The 24529-nt window shown below is 42.5% G+C and overlaps 1 protein-coding gene across 1 annotated transcript in view; it reads left to right on the top strand.

Moving 5' to 3' along the window:
* LOC118363553 (protocadherin Fat 4) overlaps window positions 1-24529 on the top strand; it is a 96964-nt gene that overhangs the window by 37339 nt on the left and 35096 nt on the right. Inside the window, exons 2-4 of the mRNA XM_035744521.1 lie at window positions 17768-17899; window positions 21918-22179; window positions 22520-22870. Coding sequence (XP_035600414.1) covers window positions 17768-17899; window positions 21918-22179; window positions 22520-22870 — 745 coding nt within the window. The remainder of the gene's footprint in view (window positions 1-17767; window positions 17900-21917; window positions 22180-22519; window positions 22871-24529) is intronic.

Here is a 24529-nt window from a genome sequence, read left to right as displayed (position 1 = left end):
GAGGGAAGAGGAACAAACAGACCGAGAACAGAGAGGATATCAAATGCAAGGAAACCAAGAAAGCAGTGGCAGCTTTACATATAACGAATCCAAATGGCTTTGAATTCTCAAACACGGCAGAAAGATAACACAATATGATGCCCCATCACCTTATTAAATTCAGCCACTTGGCCTCCCGAGTGGCACACTGGTCTAAGGAATCGCAGTGCTTGAGGCGTCACTACAGACCCGGGTTCGATCCCAGGCTGTGTCACAACCGTCCGTGACCGGGAGTCCTATAGGGCGGCATAGGGAGGGTTTGGCCGGGAGGGGCTTTACTTGGATCATCATGCTCTAGCGACTCCTTGTGGCGATATGGGCGCCTGCAGGCTGATTTCAGTCGTCAGTTGAATGGTGTTTCCTCGGACACATTGGTGCAGTTGGCTTCCGGGTTAAGCGAGCGGGTGTTAAGAAACGCGGTTTGGCGGATCATGTTTCGGAGGACACATGACTCGACCTTTGCCTCTCCCGAACCTGGAAGTTGTGGGGATGAGACAAGATGGAAATTGTGGAGAAAAAGGGGAGAAAATACCTAAAACAATATATAAGTTATGCCACTTACTTAAACAACTAGCAAGTTAAACTTCAGGGTTGCGTAAAACGCACGAGAAATATCTTGCTGCATTTGCAAACGCAGATCTAAAATGCTTCTTATTGTCATTTCTGCTTGGCAACTGACAGATTTTGTGCTTCAGTTGCACTTGTACACTCGGATTAGAATTCACGAACAAGCATATTATCAACAGACATCGCTTGGACTATTCTCCAGTATGTTTCAGTATAGCCTACTTTTCTCCCGAAAATTTGAAAGATTAACTTTAGGCATATCATTAGGATATGTAGCTGGTTACCAGTGGTCTGAAGTCCTTAAGTAAAAATATTACTTAAGTAGTTTCTTGGGGTATCTGTACTTTACTATTTCTATTTTTACTTTACTATTTCTATTTTTACTTACTTGTATTTCACTACATTGCTAAACAAAATAATGTACTTTTAACACCATACACCGAAAAGTACTCATTACATTTTGAATGCTTAGCAGGACAGGAAAATGGTCCTATTCACTTGCTTATCAAGAGAGCATCCCTGGTCATCCCTACAGCCTCTGATCTGGTGGACTCACTTAACACACATGCTTCGTTTGTAAATGATGTCTGAGTGTTGGAGTGTGCCCCTGGCTTTCCTACATAGGATCATCAGCTAGATTCAGCCACGGGTCAATTTATTTTTGAGCGAATGGGCGGCACATAATACCAAATAGATTTTTAGACTGAATATTGACCCCATGAAGCCTAAAGAGATATACTATTTGACCAATGTAATGAGTGCGCTGAGAGTTGGGAAGCAAATCAAATTTTATTTGTCACATACACATGGTTAGCAGATGTTAATGCGAGTGTAGTGAAATGCTTGTGCTTCTAGTTCCGTCCATGCAGCAATATCTAACAGCAAGTACAGGGATTAAGTGTTTTAATAAATAAACACGAAACACAATCAACGCACCGACATGAAACAGAGTCAATAACACCTGAGGAAAGAACCAAGTGGAGTGACAGATGTAGGGAAGATAATCAAGGAGGTGATGGACTCCAGTTGAGTTTCATGAGGCGCCGTGTGCGCTTGACGACAATGACAGCAGCCTGATGACCTAGAGGTCGGAGAGGGAGTATACATGACAACTATAAAGCATCATTTCAAACCTTGATTACATTTGGGGACATTGACCTGCGTCGGGTTCCGTCTTTCAGATGGGACGTTAAAACGGGCGTGCTGACTCTTTGTGGTCATTCAAAATCCCAATGTTAAGGCTAAATTCCCAACCTGGTCATATTTCCATCATCGCCACCTAATCATCCCTTTCATTCCTAATTGGCATATGTCACTCCTCACCTCTCCTTATGATAGCTGATGTTTTGCGTTCTGGGACAAACACGGTTGCCGTGCATCACTGAGGTGGATGAGGTGAGTTTCCCCCTGCTATGTAAAGTGCTTTGAGTACCTAATTTGGTAGAAAACCATTATTTAAATCCAATAAATACATAATGAATTATTACTATTTGTATACGATCACATACGGTATGTCCCTCTAAGCATGGGAATAATTGGGAACCGAGTTTCAAAAATTAAAATAACTTGGAGCTGATTTCCTGGTGTTTTTACAGTCTTTAATGTCCAACAATGAAAATGTTAAATAAATGTTATTTTTTCAAGAGTAGGTTTAGTATGCGAACCTTCGTAATAATACGTTGTCGTTCAGTTATGCAAACCTCCTTGTCAGCATGTAATGAATAACCTTTCCATATTATTTTGATGCATTACCAGCTCCTTTTGTTAAACCAAAAATTGAAAAAAACCAGGCCCTCCATTACTGTTGTGAAAGTGAAGGTTTTGCTAGGGATATCCCAAGTGAAAGCAGAAATCTACTAAAGGGGAAAATAGTATTAGGGTTATTAGAGAAGGGAAGGGGGTGAAGAGTAAAAAGGAAGAGAGGACACTATTAAGGAGAGGAGGGGACAGCTGAGAGGAAAAGAGAGAGGGAATAGACAGGAGAAAAGAGGGTTTGAGGACACAAAAGGCGAAAGGACCAGAAATAATGAGAAGGGTTAAGAGGGGAGGGGTAGGGGGGGAGGAAAGAGAAAGGAGGCTAGGGGACGAAAGAGGAGGAGGGCCCATGTAAATGTGTCTCTGGGCCTCCCTCTCCCTCCCTTACTCTCTCTCTCTCTCTCTGGCCAGTGCCAAGTAGTGGTTTCGGGCTTTGCGTGCCGCGGTGTGGGGGAGGTGGAAGTGGTGATTGCTCCTGTCTTTGACTAGATCAGATGTGACACTGTTAGCTCTTTTACCCCAGCGCATCTCTTATTAAACCCTCTGCCCTCGACTGATTGACAGCGACCAGACGATCGGATTAAACCAAACCTTTTTTTTTGTGTTTCCTCGAATGAATGAAGTGCAACTTTCTGCTCGTGTCTCCATCTTAGTGTCCATAACTTTGTGTTAAATAGATATTAATATGGTGTTAATTGTTGCAAAAGTATTTTTTGCGTCAGTACAGTCATGGTTGTAACGTGACATGAACATGGTAGCCATCTTTGATTTTCTCACAGTATCTCAAAAACCTGATTGTTTTTTTTTACAGTAAATAATGTAGGGGAATACCCCAGCCTTTGTCCAGCCTCTAAAGACACATACTTTATTTAGTCTTATCTTAAGACCAGAGACTAAACATACCTCACAAAGGTTGGGGGCAGACAATAATTGGTGATCCTTTGTGTGTACTGCCGTGCAGATTGAGTAAATGTTGAATTAATAAGTAAATGACCGTGGTCCATTTGTTTGTGTGGGGCGTGTACATAACAGTGCATGTTGGGATATGCTTTCTCTGTATCTTGGATTGCATATCCCAAGGAACATTCTCTGTCATTGTCATTGATAATGACTTTCCGTATTTGTTGCCAGACTAAACAATTCCTTCATTACTAAACACAACTTTATTTATTAGTGACGGATTAGCCTCCCCGCTACGGAGTCACCAGAGGGACAATTGGAATGAGTCTTTTGTTGTCTGAATATTTCTGCTCAAATTCTCTGTAAACCACAAACCATTCATTTTGTGTAGTTTGTCTACATGCTGAAAGAAAGGGGGATGTTTTTGGTGAATAGCAATACAAATGAACATAACCAGTCCCCCACCCCCCTTTTCCTCCATCCTCTGGAAAACTGGAGAATGGAGGAGTTGGACGCACAATAGAGACACAATATAGATGTCAGGGTCGGCATTGAAGGTCAACTAACAAATGACAGCATTTCGCTAAACGGGGGTCCTGACCCCCAACTACCCAGGAGCTCCCACAATGCCACTGCTCCAAGGGATTAATCATCACCTTCTGACCCCCTGAAGTGACCCCAAAACCCCCCAGGAAGCCCATAGGTGTTATGGGATGATAGCAAAGACATAGCGAGGAGAGAGGTAGCTAGCTAAAGCTCAGTGGGAACGTATGGAACGTATGGGTGGCTTCCTCCCCTAAGGATTGTTCTGTGGGTTTATGAGTTCACAATTAATCGTCTATATACGTTTCTTGAATGGGAATTGAGATCGATTGTCTTGGGGCCATTTGGCTGCAGTCAAGCACGCCACGAGACAAAACAGGGTGTCTGTGAAGCTGGATCTTTTTTGAAACGTTTCCTTTTTGTTCCTCAGACAGGCCCAAAGGGAAGCCCCTACAGCGGTAGTGACCAAGTCAGCTAAATGTATGCCAAACTCAACATGCTAACGAATGCTAATTCAAATAATCCAACATTTGGCTTCTTAAACCGTGTTTTCTGGTTTGAAACCGGTCCAATTGAGTCTGACATGTTTATTCTAAACAGACAGTAATTATATTTACCTATTTGACGGGTTCCTACAGGACATGGTGTACATGATTTATTTATGCTATAGAGACAGTGAGCCCTTCATGCTACAGACAGTAAATCAAAAGGAGAGTCCTTCAAATTAGGGTTACTCAGAATAATTTAGAATGGATGGTATAGTGTAGTGTTTCAGTATGTGGAAGATGTGCATCGTGTCTTTATAAAAACAAGGATTTACATTTTACAAGGCTTATGTATAATTCAAGTTATTGATAGTACTAAACAAAACAAGATAATGAAATGCACAGGCAACATGATGGGGCCGTATACATTTGAATCCGGTAACGATTTCTCCATGCTTTGAGAGCTCCTCTTTAGCCAGTCAATCGCTTTCCATGCTAGCATTCACTGCGGCTGATGTGCATACAAAAGGAAAGTTAATCAAGACGGATGGTATTCCGAGCGAGTCCGTCTTTATGATAAAAAAAATATTTAAAAAACAAGTGAACATTAAACATGTGAAGCTTACAAATCTTCCTTGTGAGGGAGGTTTGTGAGGGAGGTTTGTGAGGGAGGTTTGTGAGGGAGGTTTGTGAGGGAGGTTGAAAAGCAGTCTTCAGTGGATAGGAGAGACTACCTCCAACCCTTAGTCTGTTGCTATGAATGGTCTAGGTGGGGGGGGGGGGACCATCTCTTGTTGTCAAGTTATTTGGCAGAAGTCTTTTTTTATATAATTTTTATATATATATATTTTACGCAGCCTCATGTTAAATGCATCAACATTTCTCTTTCCTTTTTTTTTTGCACCTCTCAAAATGTCTTTGGATCAGGCCATCTTGCCAAATGTTTCCTGTCAGGTTTCTAAATGACCGACGCAGATGTATGGGACGCGAAATGAATGATAGCTGCATGGCCACGGAAGAGGAGAAAGAAAAAAATAGGTTATTCTTTTGGATCAGAAATGACAATGTGGGATTTTATGATCGAAGCAGTGTTCAACTCGCGCCAGCTCTTCAGTCGTAGCTGCAGTAGTAGACTAATGTTCCCACAAACTAAAATCTCAACCCTCAGTGCACATTTCTATCTGCAGTTTTGTCAAAATGCAGTTATCGACATAGCCTTGTTCCGTTCAATGTTCTGTACCTGTGTAGTACTCGAAGTACCCCAATTGATGATGTTAAAGGGGAAATGAATAAGTACATTAAAGAATCTGTACCCATTTGATTCTTACAAATGGATCATGAGCTTCGTTCAACTGTCGTACCTCATCAGAACACAAAATATAATAAGCTTGTTCTACTTCCATGTTTGTAAACGAAGCAAATGTAAGACTGTATTGCCTAAAAACATGGTTAAAACTACAATGTTGATATCATGGACAGTCAATCCTTGCATCCATAGTTCTGTCTTTGAATTTGAGAGTGGTTACCTTTCTTTTTACTGAGGGGAGAACACTTTTTGTATTGTTTTAACTGCTGATTGCCACTTTAAGTTCATAAGAATACTCAATAAAAATGGCTGACACCATTGAAACAGAGAGGGTCCGGGAACTTTCAAGCCAATTATCTCAGAATCATCTTTTTGCAGATATTACCTTCGTGTCCCAAGCTCTCGATGTTATTACTGCTGTGTGCAACATTAGTATAGTGTGAGAATACTGTCACACATGAATGCTATGTACTTCAGTGGTATTTCTTTACCAAAACATTAGCAGCCTGTCTCTCAGAACTATATTTCATCAACAGTTACTATAACCCATTAGTAGTGGTGGAAAAAGTACCCAATTCTCATAAAGTATAGATACCTTAATAGAAAATGACACATGTGAAAGTCACCCAGTAAAATTCTACTTGAATAAAAGTCTAAAAGTATTTGGTTTTAAATATACTTAAACATGAAAAGTAAATGTAATTGTTAAAATATACTTAAGTATCAAAAGTAGAAGTATAAATCATTTCACATTCCTTATATTAAGCAAACCCGGAGGCATTTTCTCCACTCCAACACTCAGAGATAATTTGCAAATGAAGCATTTGTGTTTAGTGAGTCCGCCAGATCAGTAGGGGCTGTAGGGAGGACCAGGGATGTTCTCTTAAGAAGTACGTGAATCGGACCATTTTCCTGTCCTGCTAAGCATTCGAAATATAACGAGTATTGGTTGTCAGGGAAAATGTATGGAGAAAAAAGTAGTCCAAAATATAAAAAGTAAAGTACAGATACCCCAAAAAAACTACTTAAGTAGTACTTTAAAGTATTTTTACTTAAGAACTTTAAACCACTGCCTGTTCGTGTCTAGTAAACACATAAAGGTGCATGTTTATGTTCTTGGAGAAACTGTTGGCCAGAGAGTGTGTGTGTGTGTCTGCTCAGTCCGACCTCCCTCTAAGGCTGTTAAACAGTCGGGGAGCTTGGAGTGTCGCCGGCATGCACAACCATTCCTGATTAGGTACCGACCATTGTTACTGTTTTCTCGGTTTTCACATAAACAGAGGCTGCAGGGGGTTCCCAGATCTGTTCTCACACAGAGTTGGTCCTGTTTTAGATTTAATCACACAACACACACACACACACACACACACACACACACACACACACACACACACACACACACACACACACACACACACACACACACACACACACACACACACACACACACACACACACACACACACACACACACACACACACTGCCCTCCATTCACCCGTGTAGAATAAAATGCACACAAGACTTCAGTAGACTGTCCTTCCTTCCACCCACCCCAAGCCCTTGTCCCTTTTCACCTTCTCAATCACGTTCTGTTAGTGGACCATGGAAAGGTCATGAGGTCAACTCTTGCCTCCCCTGGTGCCCTCGAAGCCTCATCAGGTCCCTTACTTTTTAATGACCTTTTCTTCCTTAATAGTTTAATAGAGTGATGTACGTCACTGAAAAGAAATAAGCAACCTCTGCAGATTTGTCTGTCTTTCATGCGTAGTTTGGCCAACTCCAGATGAGCATATCACCAGTGCCTTTTCTGCTCCCTGTGCCTTAAAGTTGTACACATTAATCACTGGTGGACAGCTACTATTAAATGGATGCCGGAATAGTCTTTAAAGCCAGGCCTTCTCCTTCCAGAAGACTTGGAGACCGACTTTGGCTTGAAAGAGACAAGCCTTGTATCTGTATCCCTTAGATTTAGTAGTTCTCTTGTTGAAATCCCCTGGGTTGAACTTCAAACTGCAAGCAGGGGCACTCAGTATTATCTTCCACTGTTAAATATTTATGATGACTCTGAATCATACAAATCACATCAGTTGGCAATGGAAAAGACAGTTGTATTGTTCTGTTTTTCTTTCTTACCAGTCAGAAATAGTTTTTTTGTGAGTCCTTTTAAATGATCATTTAGCATAGTGTTTTATCAGCCCTATTTTTACTTGATTACCCCTATTTCCTGCATGCTCGACGTGGTTTAAATGCAGTAATGGACGGTAATGGTGGATACGCTGTAGTGATAAGGCCATGGACTCACGCAGGGCTTGTAGCTCCTAGATGGAGATGGACTCCCGTAACGGTCTCTGTCCATTTTGTCGAAGCATACTTTTCGCAAATCTTGTTTTACTTCTTTCTTTTTTTACCTTACCGTTCTCTCTTGGGGAGAAATGAGGTGTGCTTGTTTGATGTTCTTAAATTCTCTCAAACCTATTTTTTTTTTTACATGTATAGTAGTTAGTGGGCTGTGGTGGTTATGGGGATAGCTTTGTATTGGGCTGGAGTCTTGAAGAGGTGAACGTTGTCTCTCATCTGTTCCATTAGCTCTGCTATAGCTCAACTAATAATTCAACTTTCCACCCGACTCTTCCTGGTATCAGCAAGAGGGAAGAAATATTACCACATTAAATACAACGACAATTCATCATGATTTGTTTCAAGGGTTTATGTGGGGAGATGTCAACAACGAGTCCAGCAACTCCGTGAAGAATACTCTGGTCCAAACAGACTGTGGGTTATTAGTTTTGCAGGGTTATATATTCCTCCTGAACACATTGAGGGTGACCTTGCTTGACAGAGGCTGCAGGGGGCTTGGAGGACCAACTGTAGACAAACTATCTTTTAGCAGTACTCCTTTGAGAGGACTGTGATCCCATTTATTAAAACCACTTGTCCGGCATTGTCTCTCCTCCACCCGTTGGTTTCATAAGAACTAGGTGCTTTGTGATCGTTTGCAGGCACTCCTATTTTGTTTAGTTTCGTCTCTGCGTGTTTTTTTTTTTCTGTCTGGAGAAGATTTGGAAGCTCGGAGGACAGGACCCTATCCTGACTTCTCTCCGGCACTGTTCGTTGGGGTCTGGCAGTGTTCCAGCTTTGTCTAGCTTTTCCCGAGCACATTCCCCATCCCAGCACGGTCAAATTCTCCTCTCCAGAGCACACACTGCCGACTGCGGTCAGGAAGATTGATTGTTGCGGGGGCTTTTGTTTGACAAATCAAGCGGTTCAATGATTGCGTATGTGTAAAAAAAAAAGCAGGTGGATCAGATAATTTATACCTGATCCCATTGCCTTTTATTTTTTTGCTTACATTTCCTTTTGCTCTTAAAAACGGAGACTGGAATGGTACTTGGAGTTCTTAAGCCAGCATCACCATAAATCTGAGGCCCAAAAATCCCTGACGTTATATCTAAACAGTTAAATGAGTAAAGGAGAGATGGAGGGAGAGAGAGATAAAGATGGTCTTTGTAAGCGAGTCTCAGGAGCCCCAGGAAATGAATAATGTTGAATGTGCCGTTATATCACCCCAGTCCGCCTTTACATTTCTCTGAGCTATAGCAGGACATTCATCAGACTTGCACGGATCATGCCATACGCTTTTCAGATTAAGCAATGCAAACATAGACATCGGGCCTGGTTTTTTTTTCTAGAGGGTTCATCCATTCCTCGTATCAGGAAGATGACAGATCCCTTCAAACAATGCAGTGCCTCTTAGACACTACTGGATCTTATGGAAGGGTATGATTTTACCCATAGGGTCGCTTAGAGCTTCGGAAGGTTTATCCATTGTATGAAATGACCAACTTTGTTTGTATAAGTGTCCTGGTAGACCTTAGTGATGGGTGTGGTATAGTTAGAAGGTCTTAGAGTTACTGAAGTGAATGTGAGAAGCTCCAGTGAAGGCTCCTTCCTCTCCCTCTGGGAAACATGGCAATAAATTGGATCCCTTCTCTGTAATGTGTTTTCCTGGGGACTACTTGTCACATAGAGCAGTGTTTCCCCAACTTTTTCACTCAGGGCCCCTCCACCAGCATTGGGGAATGTCCCGCACCACACATTTTTGCAGCTTTGGAGCTTATTTCTTGCAATACTACACATTTTGCCATGTCTAATGTGTGTTTATGGGATATTTGAGTGACTCAAAATAAAGGAAAAGGAGAAAATCGATAGCTGACATGGGCTAATTGATCTGGACATTTCTGACAAGTTATAAATGTCTCTCGAAGGTATGCAATAACTAACGTGAAAAGAGGAAGTGATGATGCACTATACAATTGCACCTTGTGCAATCTACTATTGCAACTTTTAAGAGTAAGTTTAAAGCTGGACTGAGTTTCTTTAAAAATTCAAGCGTTTTAGAACATCTACTCATTCAAGGGTTTTTCTTTATTTTGTACTATTTTCTACATTGTAAAATAATTGTGAAGACATAAAAACTATGAAATAACACATATGGAGAAACCAAAAAAAAGTATTAAACAAATTCAAATGCATTTTATATTTGAGATTCTTCAAAGTAGCCACACTTTGCCTTGATAACTGCTTTGCACACTCTTGGCATTCTCTCAACCAGCTTCATGAGGTAGTCACCTGGAATGCATTTCAATTAACAGGTGTGCCCTGTTCAATGTTAAGTTGTGGAATTTCTTTCCTTCTTAATGCGTTTGAGCCAATCAATTGTGTTGTGACAAGGTAGGGGTGGTACTGTGTACAAAATATGTCCGTATTTGGTAAAAGACCAAGTCCATATTATGACAAGAACAGCTCAAATAAGCAAAGAAAAATGACAGTCCATCATTAATTTAAGACATGAAGGTCAGTCAATCCAGAACATTTCAAGAAGTTTGAAAGTTTCTTCAAGTGCAGTTGCAAAAGCCATCAAGCGCTATAATGAAACTGGCTCTCATGAGGACCACCACAGGAAAGGAAGACCCAGAGTTACCTCTGCTGCAGAGGTAACAGACACATCTCAACATCAACTGTTCAGAGGAGAATGCGTGAATCAGGTCTTCATGGTCGATTTGCTGCAAAGAAACCACTACTAAAGGACACCAATAATAATAAAGAGCCTTACTTAGGCCAAGAAACACGAGGAAAGGACCGTTGAAATCTGAGATTTTTGTTTGTCTCTGTGAGACGCAGAGTAGATGAATGGATGATCTCTGCATGTGTGGTTCCCACCATGAAGCATGGAGGAGGAGGTGTGATGATGTGGGGTGCTTTGCTGTTGACACTGTCGTGATTTATTTAGAATTCAAGGCCAACTTAACCAACATGGCTATTACCCCATTCTGCAGCGATCAGCCATCCCATCTGGTTTGCACTTAGTCCCACTATCATTTGTTTTTCAAAAAGACAATGACCCATCACACCTCCAGGCTGTGTAAGGGCAATTTGACCAAGGAGGAGAGTGATGGAGTGCTGCATCAGATGACTTGGCCTTCACAATCATCTGTCCTCAACCCAATTGTGATGACTTGGGATGAGTTGGACTGCAGAGTGAAGGAAAAGCAGCCAACAAGGACTCATGTGGGAACTCCTTCAAGACCGTTGGAAAAGCATTCCAGGTAAAGCTGGTTGAGAGAATGCCAAGAGTGTGCAAAGCTTACTTTGTAGAATGTAAAATATAAAATATATTTTGATTTGTTTTACACTTTTTTGGTTACTACATCATGTGTTATTTCATAGTTTTGATGTCTTCACTATTATTCTACAATGTAGAAAATAGTACAAATTAAGAAAAACCCTTGAATGAGTAGCTGTGTCCAAACTTTTGACTTTTGACTATATATATAAATGTCTTCTGCCAACCCCTTGCGCCCCCCTCCCAGTGGAGATGCCCCACAGTTTGGGAACCACTGAGATTGAGGACCCAGTATTAATCTTTCCCAACATGCTCTCTGTCCGTACGCCAGCTAACTTCAAGACCCTATCCAATGATTGGCCAAATGTGATTGCGGATAAATGTCGTTTCACTGCAAATAAATAGTGCATTCTGCCTATCATTTTTGTCTAATCATTTTTTTTTTTTATAGAATCAGCATGTTTTAATGGTTTTAGTGTTGAGCTCATTTTCTGGCATTACAAACATTCTTTGTATTCTTTTATTTAATTCCGAGCCAACGTCTGAGTAATTTCTTGTAATGGCTCGTGATTTTGGCCCTATGCTATGATGAAGTGTTACAGTAAAATACCTCTGGTGATCCAGGTTTTGACACATTAGTTCCATGTACTCTGCTGCTACGAAATCCTTTTTTGGTGATGCAGCATGGAATTTTTCCATTTTCAAAAGGCCAATAGATAATTAGTGTTGGAAGTTGATACTTCCCCGAACTTTCACCTCAAGTCGTCAACAAGGTCTAATGACACGTAATCATTTTGAAATGATTATTCTCTACATGAGACGCACCCTTTTCCATTTTATATGATCACATGAACCAGATTTAGCTTTCCGACATGTTGCATCAGAGGTTATAATGTGTTTTGGTTTTGGAACTCTCTCTTCGAAAAGAGACGATACTTCGTTGATGTTTCATTTACTCTGTTCAAGTGGAGTCTTCGTGATCACAGCAATGAGTAGGAGAAATTGTGTCGTGTATTACCTCATCTTTAATGCAGACCAGCATTGAGTTAATTAATTGGCGCTACCCACTGGTAGGAAATGCTGACTGACTCAGTAACTCACTAAATATGTGCTTACTATAGGGGGTCATGTTCAAAGACTTCATATCGTTCCTCCATGACCCCCCCCCCCCATCTTCCCATCTTCGTGCAGTCATCTTGGCATGACTGCGAGTATGATTGGGGGAAAGTGTACGCGAATCACTGCCAGTGCTTCCACCTTTTTAAAATAGGAGGCCGATAATAAGGGAAAGGGTATGTGCACCGGGAGGGAGTGGCCTTTTCAGTACATTCTGTCACTGTTAGGGGAAGAGAAGTTGGGAGTGTTCAGTGTCTGCAGCCTGAGCCTTTTTTCTGCTTGAAGATATGGCTTGTTGAGACGGCAAACGGAGTTTGTGAAGGGTCTCAATCCCACAAATGCCGGTTCCTACTATCAATGGATGACGTGTGTGCAATTCCTCACTTTTAATTGGAAGAGGGCTGGAAGGTTTTGCCAGGAAGTTGAATGCAGTGGTAGTTAAGGAGGACAAGGACGATTTTATGAATGAAATCATCTAGGGGTATATACAGTCGAAGTCGGAAGTTTACATACACCTGAGCCAAATACATTTCAACTCAGTTTTTCACAATTCCTGACATTTAATCCTTGTAAAAACTCTTAGGTCAGTTAGGATCACCACTTTATTTCAAGAATGTGAAATGCCAGAATAATGGTATAGAGAAGGATTTATTTCAGCTTTTATTTCTTTCATCACAGTCCCAGTAGGTCAGAAATGTACATACACTCAATTAGTATTTGGTATCATTGCTTTTTAAATTGTTTAACTTGGGTCAAACGTTTTGGGTAGCCTTCCACAAGCTTCCCACAATAAGTTGGGTGAATTTTGGCCCATTTCTCCTGACAGAGCTGGTGTAACTGAGTCAGGTTTGTAGGCCTCCTTGCTCGCACACACTTTTTCATTTCTGCCCACAAATTGTCTATAGGATTGAGGTCATGGCTTTGTGATGGCCACTCCAATACCTTAACTTTGTTGTCCTTAAGCCATTTTGCCACAACTTTGGATGTATGCTTGGGGTCATTGTCCATTTGGAAGACCCATTTATAACCAAGCTTTAACTTTCTGACTGATGTCTTGAAATGTTGCTTCAATATATCCACATACTTTTCCTTCTCATGATGCTATCTATTTTGTGAAGGGCACCAGTCCCTCCTGCAGCAATGCACCCCCACAACATGATGCTGCCACCCCCATGCTTCACAGTTGGGATGGTGTTCTTCGGCTTGCAAGCCTCCCCCTTTTTCCTCCAAACATAACGATGGTTCTATTTTTGTTTCATCAGACCAGAGGACATTTCTCCAAAAAGTACGATCTTTGTCCCCATGTGCTGTTGCAAACTGTAGTGTGGCTTTTTTTATGGAGGTTTTGGAGCAGTGGCTTCTTCCTTGCTGAGCGGCCTTATGTCGATATAGAACTCATTTTACTGTGGATATAGATACTTTTGTACCTGTCTTCTCCAGCATCTTCACATGTTCCTATGATGTTGTTCTGAGATTGATTTGTACTTTCGCGCTAGGAGACAGAGTGCGTCTCCTTCCTGGGCGGTATGACTGCTGCGGGGTCCCATGGTGTTTATACTTACGTATTGTTTGTACAAATGAACGTGGTACCTTCAGGCATTTGGAAACTGCTCCCAAGGATGAACCAGACTTGTGGAGGTCTACAATCTTTTTTCGGAGGTCTTGGCTGATTTCTTTTGATTTTCCCGTGATGTCAAGCAAAGAGGCACTGAGTTTGAAGGTGGGCCCTGAAATACATCCACAGGTACACCTCCAATTGACTCAAATTATGTCAATTAGCCTATCAGAAGCTTCTAAAGCCGTGACATCATTTTCTGGAATTTTCCAAGTTGTTTAAAGGCACAGTCAACTTAGTGTATGTAAACTTCTGACCCACTAGACTTGTGATATAGTGAATAATACGTGAAATAATCTCTGTAAACAATTGCTGTAGAAAATCACTTGTGTCATGCACAAAGCAGATGTCCTAACTGACAAGAAATTTGTGGAGTGGTTGAAAAACGAGTTTGAATCCAACCTAAGTGTATGTAAACTTCCGACTTCAACTGTAGGCATCCCACTCACAGTATCTTAGTCGATTTGACAGACTTTGTGAACAATTCCTGTCAGATAAGAAATCTTCTGGCCATGTTGCAGGCGTAGACAGGCTTAGACCCTGGCAAATAGTCCTTGATCACTTAAGGTATCATAATCGACAGCACTCGGGAGCCGTTCGGCCTTTGAATCATTCATGTCAGGCATAAATAATGGAGCCTATCAGCCAGTTATAGCAGCTGCAACTCGAAACAGTAGTGGCCTGAAACACAATCTTTTCCCCTGTAAACTAATGTGTTTCACCTGCACCACACTGGGGCGTCTGGGCCTGAGTGACAGGTTGAGCAAGGGAACTAAAAAAACTCATTCCTCCCTCCCTCCCTCCTGACCTTGCTTCCTCTTCCTCCGATGAAATGTTTCACCAAGCCTCTTTGATATCTCTCCCCCAGGGGAGCTTGGGTAATGTAAACTATAAGCGCAAGGCGTAATTATTTCTCATAACCGCACTTCTTCTCTAATTAGTTCACTCCTCAGAAATGGGCCGTGCATTTTTTTACACATCAAGAGGACCCGGGTTGGAAGATAAATATTCATTGTTTGTTGACTTTGCCGAGTCCCTCGGCTCTGGAAGTGCTGTCGCTTTCCGTCTTGTTTTTACATGGTACATAGCGCCCCGACCGGGATGGCCGGCAAGGCCCCGCGTTAAATCTGAATCAGGGTCAGATCCACCACATCCTCATCCCAGACAGAGACCACTGAACAGCCCTAACCACTGATTCAGGATCAGATTAGTAAGCGGTCACCGTGGAGACACGTTGTAATCATAGGCTTATGAAAGCTGCTCTTGGTTTTGGACAGTGTTAGTACGTATTCAGACTTTAAAAAAGGATTTTCATCTGGCTGGGAATGAAAACAGTTATAGAAAAGCAATTATAGCGCTTAAGTCATCAATAAGAAGGTTCTCAATTCAATTGCCATACATGAATCCCCTCTCTCTCTCTAGGCATCTCAATGGCTTTCCTACTGGGTCACCTTTAATGGACTGCCGCGCTTGAAAAGGGTCTGGATGTTGGCATTTGTTGGTAGTTCCAGCATGCTGCTTGTTTCAGAGTGGATTTGCAGGAGCACGTGAGGTCTGTTTTTCCTGTCAATGGCAGGCCTGAATAGACTCCTGTATCTCACCCCTCTCGGTGGTCCTGTGGCCTTGAAGCTCATTGTCTGCACGGTAAATGCCTGTGAGGGGAAACTTGGGTTGGTTAAAAAAAACTCAGCCAGTCCCATTGTGGACGTGACACAGCTGTTCCTTTTCCCATTTCCTATTGCGCCTCAGCAACCCACATCAACCCGCACAGCGGCAGAACCAACTGGAGGACTGAATAAGACTGAATAGGCATGCTCAGGAGAAAGCAACTCGCGGTTGAGTTTTTATGTCTAGCGAATAATTACCATAATCACTGTCAACATTAATGGAGATTGCAACGCTGGAGAATTCAAACCTGGCTTTTTATAGAAGCCCTAAACAAAAATGCAAAGGCAAATGTCTGTTGTGATTTAAAGCAAACACTGTTTACTGGCATTGAAATGCATATTTGGGTTAGGGGATGAGATGTGATTGCGGAGTATGAGTGGAAAGGCAGTATTCCTGGGCTAGACACAATTTGACACCGTAATGTGTAGGTCTCTTATCTTTATTTATCTTTCTCTGTTACTCTCTGTCTCTCTCTCTGTCTCTCTCTGTCTGTCTCTATTTCTTTGTCTCAGTCTGTCTCTCTGTCTCTCTCTGCCTCTGCCTCTCTCTCTATGTCTCTTCCTCTCTCTCTCTCTCTCTCTCTCTAATTCTCTCTCTCTCTGTCTGTGTCTCTTTCCGTGTCTCTCTCTGTCTCTGTCTCTCTGTCTGTCCATCTCTCTCTCTGTCTGTCTCTCTGTCTTTGTCTCTGTCTGTCCATCTCTCTCTGTCTGTCTCTCCCTCTCTCTTCTCCGTTTTTTCTTTGTCTGTCTGTCTGTCTGTCTGTCTGTCTGTCTGTCTGTCTGTCTGTCTGTCTGTCTGTCTGTCTGTCTGTCTGTCTGTCTGTCTGTCTGTCTGTCTGTCTGTCTGTCTGTCTGTCTGTCTGTCTGTCTGTCTGTCTGTCTGTCTGTCTGTCTGTCTGTCTGTCTGTCTGTCTGTCTGTCTGTCTGTCTGTCTCTCTCTCTCTGTGTCTATCTCTCTGTGTCCGTCTCTCTCTCTGTCTCTCTCTGTCTCTCTTTCTGTCTGTCTCTCTTTCTCTGATCAAATGAGGTAGATGCAAATAAGAAGTGTGTCTCCAGGCAGTAGTTAGACACTGTCTGTACACTGTGTAGACTAAAGTAGGGTTTGGCAAGGGTCCACAGATCCTCAAAAAGTACTGACTGGTGGGCATCACCGGCTGGTATGGCAACTGCTCGGCGTCTGACCGTATGGCGCTACAGAGGGTAGTGCGTACGGCCCAGTACATCACTGGGCAAAGCTTCCTGCATCCAGGACCTATATACTAGGCGGTGTCAGAGGAAGGCCCAAAAAATTGTTAGACTCCAGTCACCCAAGTCATATACTGTTCTCTCTGCTGCCGCACAGGAAGCGGGACCGGAGCGCCAAGTCTAGGTCCAAAAGGCTCCTTGACAGCTTCTACCCCCCAAGCCATAAGACTGCTAAACAATTAATCAAATGGCCACCCAGACCATCCCCTTGTTTTACACTGCTGCTACTCTCTGTTTATCATCTATGCATTGTCACTTTACCTCTAACTACATGTACAAATGACCTCGACTAACCTGTAACCCCACACATTTACTCGATACCGGGCCCCCTGTATATAGCCTTGTCATTGTTATTTTAATGTTACTTTTTATTATTTTGTACTTTAGTTTATTTGGTAAATATTTTTCTTAACTCTTTCTTGAACTGCATTGTTGGTTATTAAGGGCTTGTAAGTAAGCATTTCCCGGTAAGGTTGTATTCGGTGCATGTGACTAATAAAGTTTGATTTTGATTTCAACTGAATATGATCTGTCCGATTTAGAATTCTAACCGTGACGTCTATGGTGTGTTCGAACACACAACTGCGTGGTCTGGATGGAACTGTCCCAGTCGAACGCATTGATAAGTCCTTTCTACTCTTGGCACCGGACTAGCGTTGATCTCTACAGTGCACCCGGTGTCAACGTAAGACTATGTATACAGTATGTGAATATGAAACACGTGACATTTCAGCAGCTCTCCTCTCTCTGCAGTGTTCTGAAGAGGGGTAGAAGCAGGATTTGACCCCTGCTGGGCGCGTGCGTATCTGTCAGAAAAGCCGGCTTGGACGTGTCGCAGTGAACCGACCGGCTATACTAGTTGTTTCTGTTCATGGGAAACGGTTGTGTTCTTTTTTTCCCTCCAGGTGGAAATTACGCTCCAGGACGTCAATGACAACCCACCTGTTTTCCCAAACGATCTTCTTGACGTGACCGTCGAAGAGAATGTCAGTGATGGCTTCAAGATAATGCAGCTAACAGCCACAGACGCAGATGAGGTAAAGTCTCCCAGGATTGGCCTTTAAAAAAATATATATATATTCTGTCTGTTCCTTGTTTGAGTACAACTCTGGGAGATACGTTCCCTCTGTCCCCTTTACACAGCGATACCATCGTTATCTCTGTGTTACCATCAAAATGTGTTTTCTGATGTACATTATGACTAGTGTGTAAAGACAACCAGGGCTTAAGGGTGCATGGGTGGCGTACTTACACGTACAGCGCCCAACCTCCCAAATACATTCCAGTGCTCTTATCTGCGTGTATTGACCTCAAATCTGGAAATGAGCTGATGTGATCCTCTGTTGGGGGATTTTCAAAGAGACAAAAGAAAGTGGCTGCAGGAAGATTCTTTTTCTTCTTCTGATACCCATCATTTTTTTTCAGTCCAAGTCATGCGCTCTGCAATTCTCCTACCAAGTATTTGACCACAGCTTGAAGTTCTCTTGGAGCAGTCGGAGAACTTTTTGCTTTCTCACTCTCACTCTCACTCACACACACACACACACACACACACACACACACACGCACACGCACACGCACACGCACACACACGCACACACACGGCCCCCAGTGATGGTGAGTTTTGACGTTACCTCAGAGGGGCCACGAGTGTCACAAAGCCCTGAGGAGAGCGGCTAAAGATTGTCTCCTCACACCGGGCAGATTGTCCCTCCGCGGCCTCTGTAGTTCACATTACATCATTGGCTTCGCCCTCGATTAGAAAAAGGCTCCATCTTTCGCAGCTTAGGCAGGATGTGGACATAAAATCCAGCACTGAGCGAAAATCAGGCCCTCCCAGCATCTCCAAGGCCTGCGGTTACTCAGCCCTGCCAATGAGACAAGGGAACTGAATGGAAAGAACTGGGGCCATTGTGAGGAGGGATTAGTGTGTGAGAGAATATGGACTCATACTTAACGTTAACTTATGAGGCCACACGTTTTTATTGCACAGCTGTTACCTCACCAACCTCGCCAGTTAGAATGTGAGACAAATCATGCACAATCCATTTCTGGAATGGTCATTGTATTCGGAATATAACATTGACTGTAAATCCTAGATTTAGGTCAATATTTTGACTAATCTGGCATTTTAAGGGCATCATTTGAGTACATTGTTTTGGACTCAAGTGAACTTGACCTCAGAGCTCTGATCTTGAAGGATGTGATATATGGTATCGAATTGGACGGCCGGTGTCTGTGCGTTTCCTTCTCACTTTTTCCTCATAGTCAAAATCAAAGGGGAAGAAGGACTTGAGCTGCGTTTCAGTAGTATCGAATAGCTTCCTTGCCTTGCTTCCTCTCCTTCCCGACCACTGATCCGAAAGTATCTTCAGGGAAAAGCAATATGATGAAACCTATCCAGTCCTTTTACCTATTAATGAGACAATTATAGAAAGGAAAAGGCACTAGTTTAGAGTATTGGGACGCAGCCTCGGACGAAGTAGTTGCACTCCGATATGATCATTAAACAAACTTCGATACAATATGGACTTACTATGGCAAAAGAGACATTTATCCAGAACTTAAAGACAGAAATGAATAGGTCACTAAATAGTAGGAACATAACATTTCGGGTTCCAGCTATTTCGGTCCAGATAGGGCCGGCCAATTTCTGCCCACATCCTAACGCAGGAAACTTAAGTTGCCCTGACACTAAGCGTACGGAATGCATTCGGGCCCGATTCAGAAAGCCACATGTGTGATCCACGGACGCGTAGCCAAGCGCAGCAAGCTGTTGGCCAGCTGACTGACTGATTTCAGACATCATAATGATCCCATCCAATTTAACAGTGCTACATGTGGGATTCATGTGTGAGCATATTAAAATGCTGTTTCTACGCATCCGTTTTTTTGCTACACCCATTTCCACCCTGGGTTGCATTCAGTTTGGAAAATTAAAAAAAATTGTGGAGGCCTCTCTAGGAGAAGAAGAAGAAGAAGAAGAAGAAGAAGAAGAAGAAGAAGAAGAAGAAGAAGAAGAAGAAGAAGAAGAAGAAGAAGAAGAAGAAGAGAGAGAGAGAGAGAGAGAGAGAGAGAGAGAGAGAGAGAGAGAGAGAGAGAGAGAGAGAGAGAGAGAGAGAGAGAGAGAGAGAGAGAGAGAGAGAGAGAGAGAGAGAGAGAGAGAGAGAGAGAGAGAGAGAGAGAGAGAGAGAGAGAGAGAGAGAGAGAGAGAGAGAGAGAGAGAGAGAGAGAGAGATCACTTTTTGTGGAGAGAACATTCTCGTTTTATTAGCATTCTGACATAGTGGAAAATATGCAGGTACCAGGAGCGAGCTAAACTAAGAGAAGTATCTAGAACAATGGGTGCTAAAGAAGCAAAATAACAGCGGAACAGCCAAAAAGACTGTTGAAAATACAAATGAGTGTGACTGAAGTGGGTTGCTACAAGACACCGTTACTGTGGCCTTGAATGATGCACCCCGAAATGTAAATATACGAAGACTCATTTCCTAAAACAACAGTTTCCGAGTACATCGTTATGCTATATGTACATCATTAGATTGATGCGTTGTAAATAGGGGCATTAGTACACATCACCTCTCAACACGTTACTGTGAGTCAGACTTAACACCTGTGTTGTGGCTGGCTCAAACGGCCTAGTCGTGTTTCAGGAAGCTCAGTTTCCCGACAGCTCTATGAGCCTCTCACCTTCCCCTGAGCTGCTGCTGTTGAAACTCATCTGCTAAATGAGTTTCCTTGTGCCCAAGTCTGGCCCGGAACCCTGCTCTTTAATTGGTTGGTCCCCCCCCCCCTTCCCACTGTGCCTTGGGATGGCTGTAAACTAGTCAAAGTCTTTACTAGGGAAGGTCAGGGGAGCGGTCAGCATCAGGGGGAGACGATGGAACCCCTACTCCTTTCCCCTCTCCTCCTCTTTTCCCCTGTCCTCCTCTCTCTCCTTTTGAATCCTATACAATAATTAATTGGCAGACGAAGGGTGTCGGGTTCCGTTTTTGCAGCCCAGGTGGCTGATGGGAGTCCCAGATCCAGCATTCTGATTGAAAAAAAATCCAAATTCAAAACACACTCTCTGGGTCTGAGGATGGGCTCTCTGGAAATTAATCTAACTCACAATTATGGGGGTTTCGTCCTTGGTAAACTAGTAATAAACTGTAACTACTTTTTATATTGTATATTGGCAAGATCAAAAGTATACATGAAATTAAAAATGCTTTTAGCTTTTGACCAGTCAAAACTAAAGACCTCTGTTGAAAAGTAGTAGCTTTTGAAGTGGACCCCCCCCCCCTCACTTAGCATCAGACATCAGGAGATGGTGGTCTGCTCTGGTATTGTCCTCAGCGCCAACCTAAATGTCAAGATCTGTCGCCGCTGTTATTGGGTTTTCATATCGTGTTCAGTCCTCTACTCCAATTGCAAAGGACCGCTATGGCTTTCACATGTGTACTGGGTTGTACTTGTCTAAAGTATCAAGGGATCTATTAGTTGCATTTATAGAAGAACCCTATAGCCCCAGAGTTCAAAGAGTAAGGCCCCAAGAGAATACTGCCATTCAGCTCCTGTGAGTTTTTTTTTCTCCCTCACCAGTATGACCATTGTATTCTGAGGGGAGCATGCTAAGTGGAAGCTACAACTACAATGTTGTAGTGTTTAAAAAATAATAATATTTCACTCATTGAGATGTATAGTATTAGAATGTCTACTCTGCATTTATCCCTAGAATAAAGTGGTTGTGAACATGAATTTCACTCTCACTAAGATTCATCATATGATGTCCCTCTCCCTTTAGGACTGAACAATGACTAACCCTATGTTAATCATAAAAGTCTCACGTTAAAACTTCATAATATAGGGGCGGCAGGTAGCCTCGTGGTTAAAGCCGAAAGGTTGCTAGATCGAATCCCCGAGCTGACAAGGTAAAAATCTGTCATTCTGCCCCTGAACAAGCCAGTTTAACCCACTGTTCCTAGGCTGCCTAGTTAAATAAAGGTCAAATATAAAGTCTATATGGCGTCTTTATACTCTTAGAAAGAATAATTCACGTTTGTATTTCTCCAGGGTCCTAATGCACTGGTGACCTATACCATCATCAGCGGTGCTGATGACAGTTTCCGGATCGACCCGGAATCGGGGGACCTGATTGCCACCAAGAGGCTGGACCGGGAACGTCGCTCCAAGTATTCCCTGCTGGTTCGAGCTGACGACGGGAAGCAATCCTCGGATATGAAGCTGAACATCACCGTCAGTGACGTCAACGATCACACGCCCAAATTCTCCCGTGGAACGTACTCTTTCGACATTCCCGAGGATATGGCGCCAGGTAAAAGGCTTCCTGTCACATGGCGTTGCTTGTTGACTACCAGGTTATTTCATGCTTACTCAGATTGTGAAAGGTCCCAAATGAATTCCTGCAAAACGTTATGCCATTCCTCTTGAATGCCATGTGTCTATCCAAAGGGCTTTGAGTGCAGGACATTTTCTAGTTAGCTAGGTCAACAGGGAATCAAAATGTGGCACTTTTGAAATATGAAATATGTATTTTTTTTCCTAATATGGCAGTTGAAGGGGTTGTTTGGCAAACGTGAGGGAATCCCAATCCAGCCATTCAAAAAGCCCTCTCAAATCCTCACTGTCTGACTGACTGCATATTGACTTGTCAGGCTCCATCGTGGCGGCGATCCTGGCCAGTGACTCGGACTCAGGGGTGAACGGTGAGATCACGTACTCCCTGGAGGACGACGACGAGTACAAGACCTTCCTGCTCAACCCCGTCACGGGGGTCTTCAACGTCACGCGGCCCCTGGACTACGAATCCCAGCAGTACTACATCCTGACTGTGAGGGCCCAGGACGGCGGTGGTCAGGCCAGCACAGTCAGGGTCTACTTCAACGTCCTGGACGTCAATGACAACCCGCCCGTCTTCAACACCACCACCTACAGCACCTCGGTCACCGAGAGCCTCCCCCCTGGCTCCAGTATCATCACTGTAGGGGCCAGTGATGAAGATGATGGTATGTTTGTACTTTGTGTCAGTTGCTAATGTCCACAAGTGGGTAATTTGTCACAGCAATGACGTCAATGGATGGTTCACTGAAAACACTATAAAAGCCTGGCCTTTGAGGAACCCCCATTCGAGACAATTATGCCTCTTTTGGAAGTGAACATTTTCACAGTCTAATAAATGGCATATATGCTATCAGGAAAATGATCCTTTGGTTGTGTCTATGAAGGTTTTAGGTAACATTGGACTATGGAAATACAATTATTTCAAAGAACGTAACAGTATTTTCATTAGATTATGTTACTGTAGGTTATATGGGAAACTAAGAAAACACTAAAAACACCACAATTCAAAGGTTAAATCCATCACAAAGAAAACATAATTTAATTTTGGCAGGTCTTAAAGGGGCAGTGCAGTTAAAAAAACGTGAATCCCTTTTTTTGGGGGGGGTGATATTTCCTCTCTGAGGTCGAAATAACACTCTGAAATTGTGAAAACTATGATAATTCCCTTTTAGTGTAAAAGCTTTTTGGAGAAAAAAAACATGCCTTGGAATTTCATCCTGTTCAGGTGGAATGGAGTTTTTGTCCCACAGCAAAAAACACAATCTGATCTGATTATTCTACATAGAGGTCCTAAAATGACTGATTATTATCATTCCTAATTCTATGTTTTTCTTACCAATGACCAGTCATCTTTTATTTTCATGTGTATCCTGCTTTGAAGGGGTAAGGGGGGGGGGGTAGGCCCTAGAGTCTAGACAATTCTATCTGGGCTGTGTATGTCAATATATTTACAATATATATATTTATATTTGCATCAACACGCCCACACGATCAAACTGAGTATTTCAATGACTAAGGAAGCTCGGGGAAATAAATGATAAAAAATATATTTGTTATTTTCATGAGCAGTTATGATTTAAACATACAAAGACTGCATGGGGGCTTTGAGAAACATGGGAATAAGACATTTCAGAAGAACAGAGTAATGTGATCACTCTCAAATTCAAAGACTATGGATGCAAGGACTGACCATCCATGGTATCAAAATTCTGTTGTTAGGCTATACAGTGTTTGTTTACATTATTATTATTTATTTTTTTGGACGAACATTGGAGTAAAACAAGTTTATATTTTGTGCTCTGACGGGGTACGACAGTTGATGTCAGCTCATGAGGCATTTATATGTTATCTTTTTCAAGAATCAATGGGGCACAACAAAAAAAAACGAATTTATAAGTCCAAAAATAGATGTAGCAACTGCTGACTGCCCCTTTTAAGTTGAATTACATCACTAGTATTTTCTGACGCATGCTCATGTGTGGAGCGCATGGAACAGCGGTAATTCTTGGAAATGATATTCTGAAATAGAGCTCACCTCTTGAATGTTGGCATTTGACACAGGTAAGTGTTTTAGGGATTGCAGAATCTGCTCTTTCTTATGCTATTTAGACCTCAAAGAGTCTTACCTGCATTTAACTCTGTAGGAGGATTAGAAAAAGTGTATTTGTGGTGCTCTGTTTTCTGCCACTGTGTCAATTCCAAGCAGCGCCCATCTCTTCATATACAATTTGACAATTGATAATATATATTTTCTTTATTTATTTAACTTTGTTTATTCAGGGCAGCCCAATTGAGACCAGGGTCTCTTTGTGAGTAGTGCCCTG

The sequence above is a fragment of the Oncorhynchus keta genome, chromosome 30 (genome assembly GCF_023373465.1).
Source record: "Oncorhynchus keta strain PuntledgeMale-10-30-2019 chromosome 30, Oket_V2, whole genome shotgun sequence".
NCBI classification, from domain to species: domain Eukaryota; kingdom Metazoa; phylum Chordata; class Actinopteri; order Salmoniformes; family Salmonidae; genus Oncorhynchus; species Oncorhynchus keta.
The sequence above is the reverse complement of the archived record's forward strand: the minus strand, read 5'-3'. Positions and strand labels throughout refer to the sequence as shown.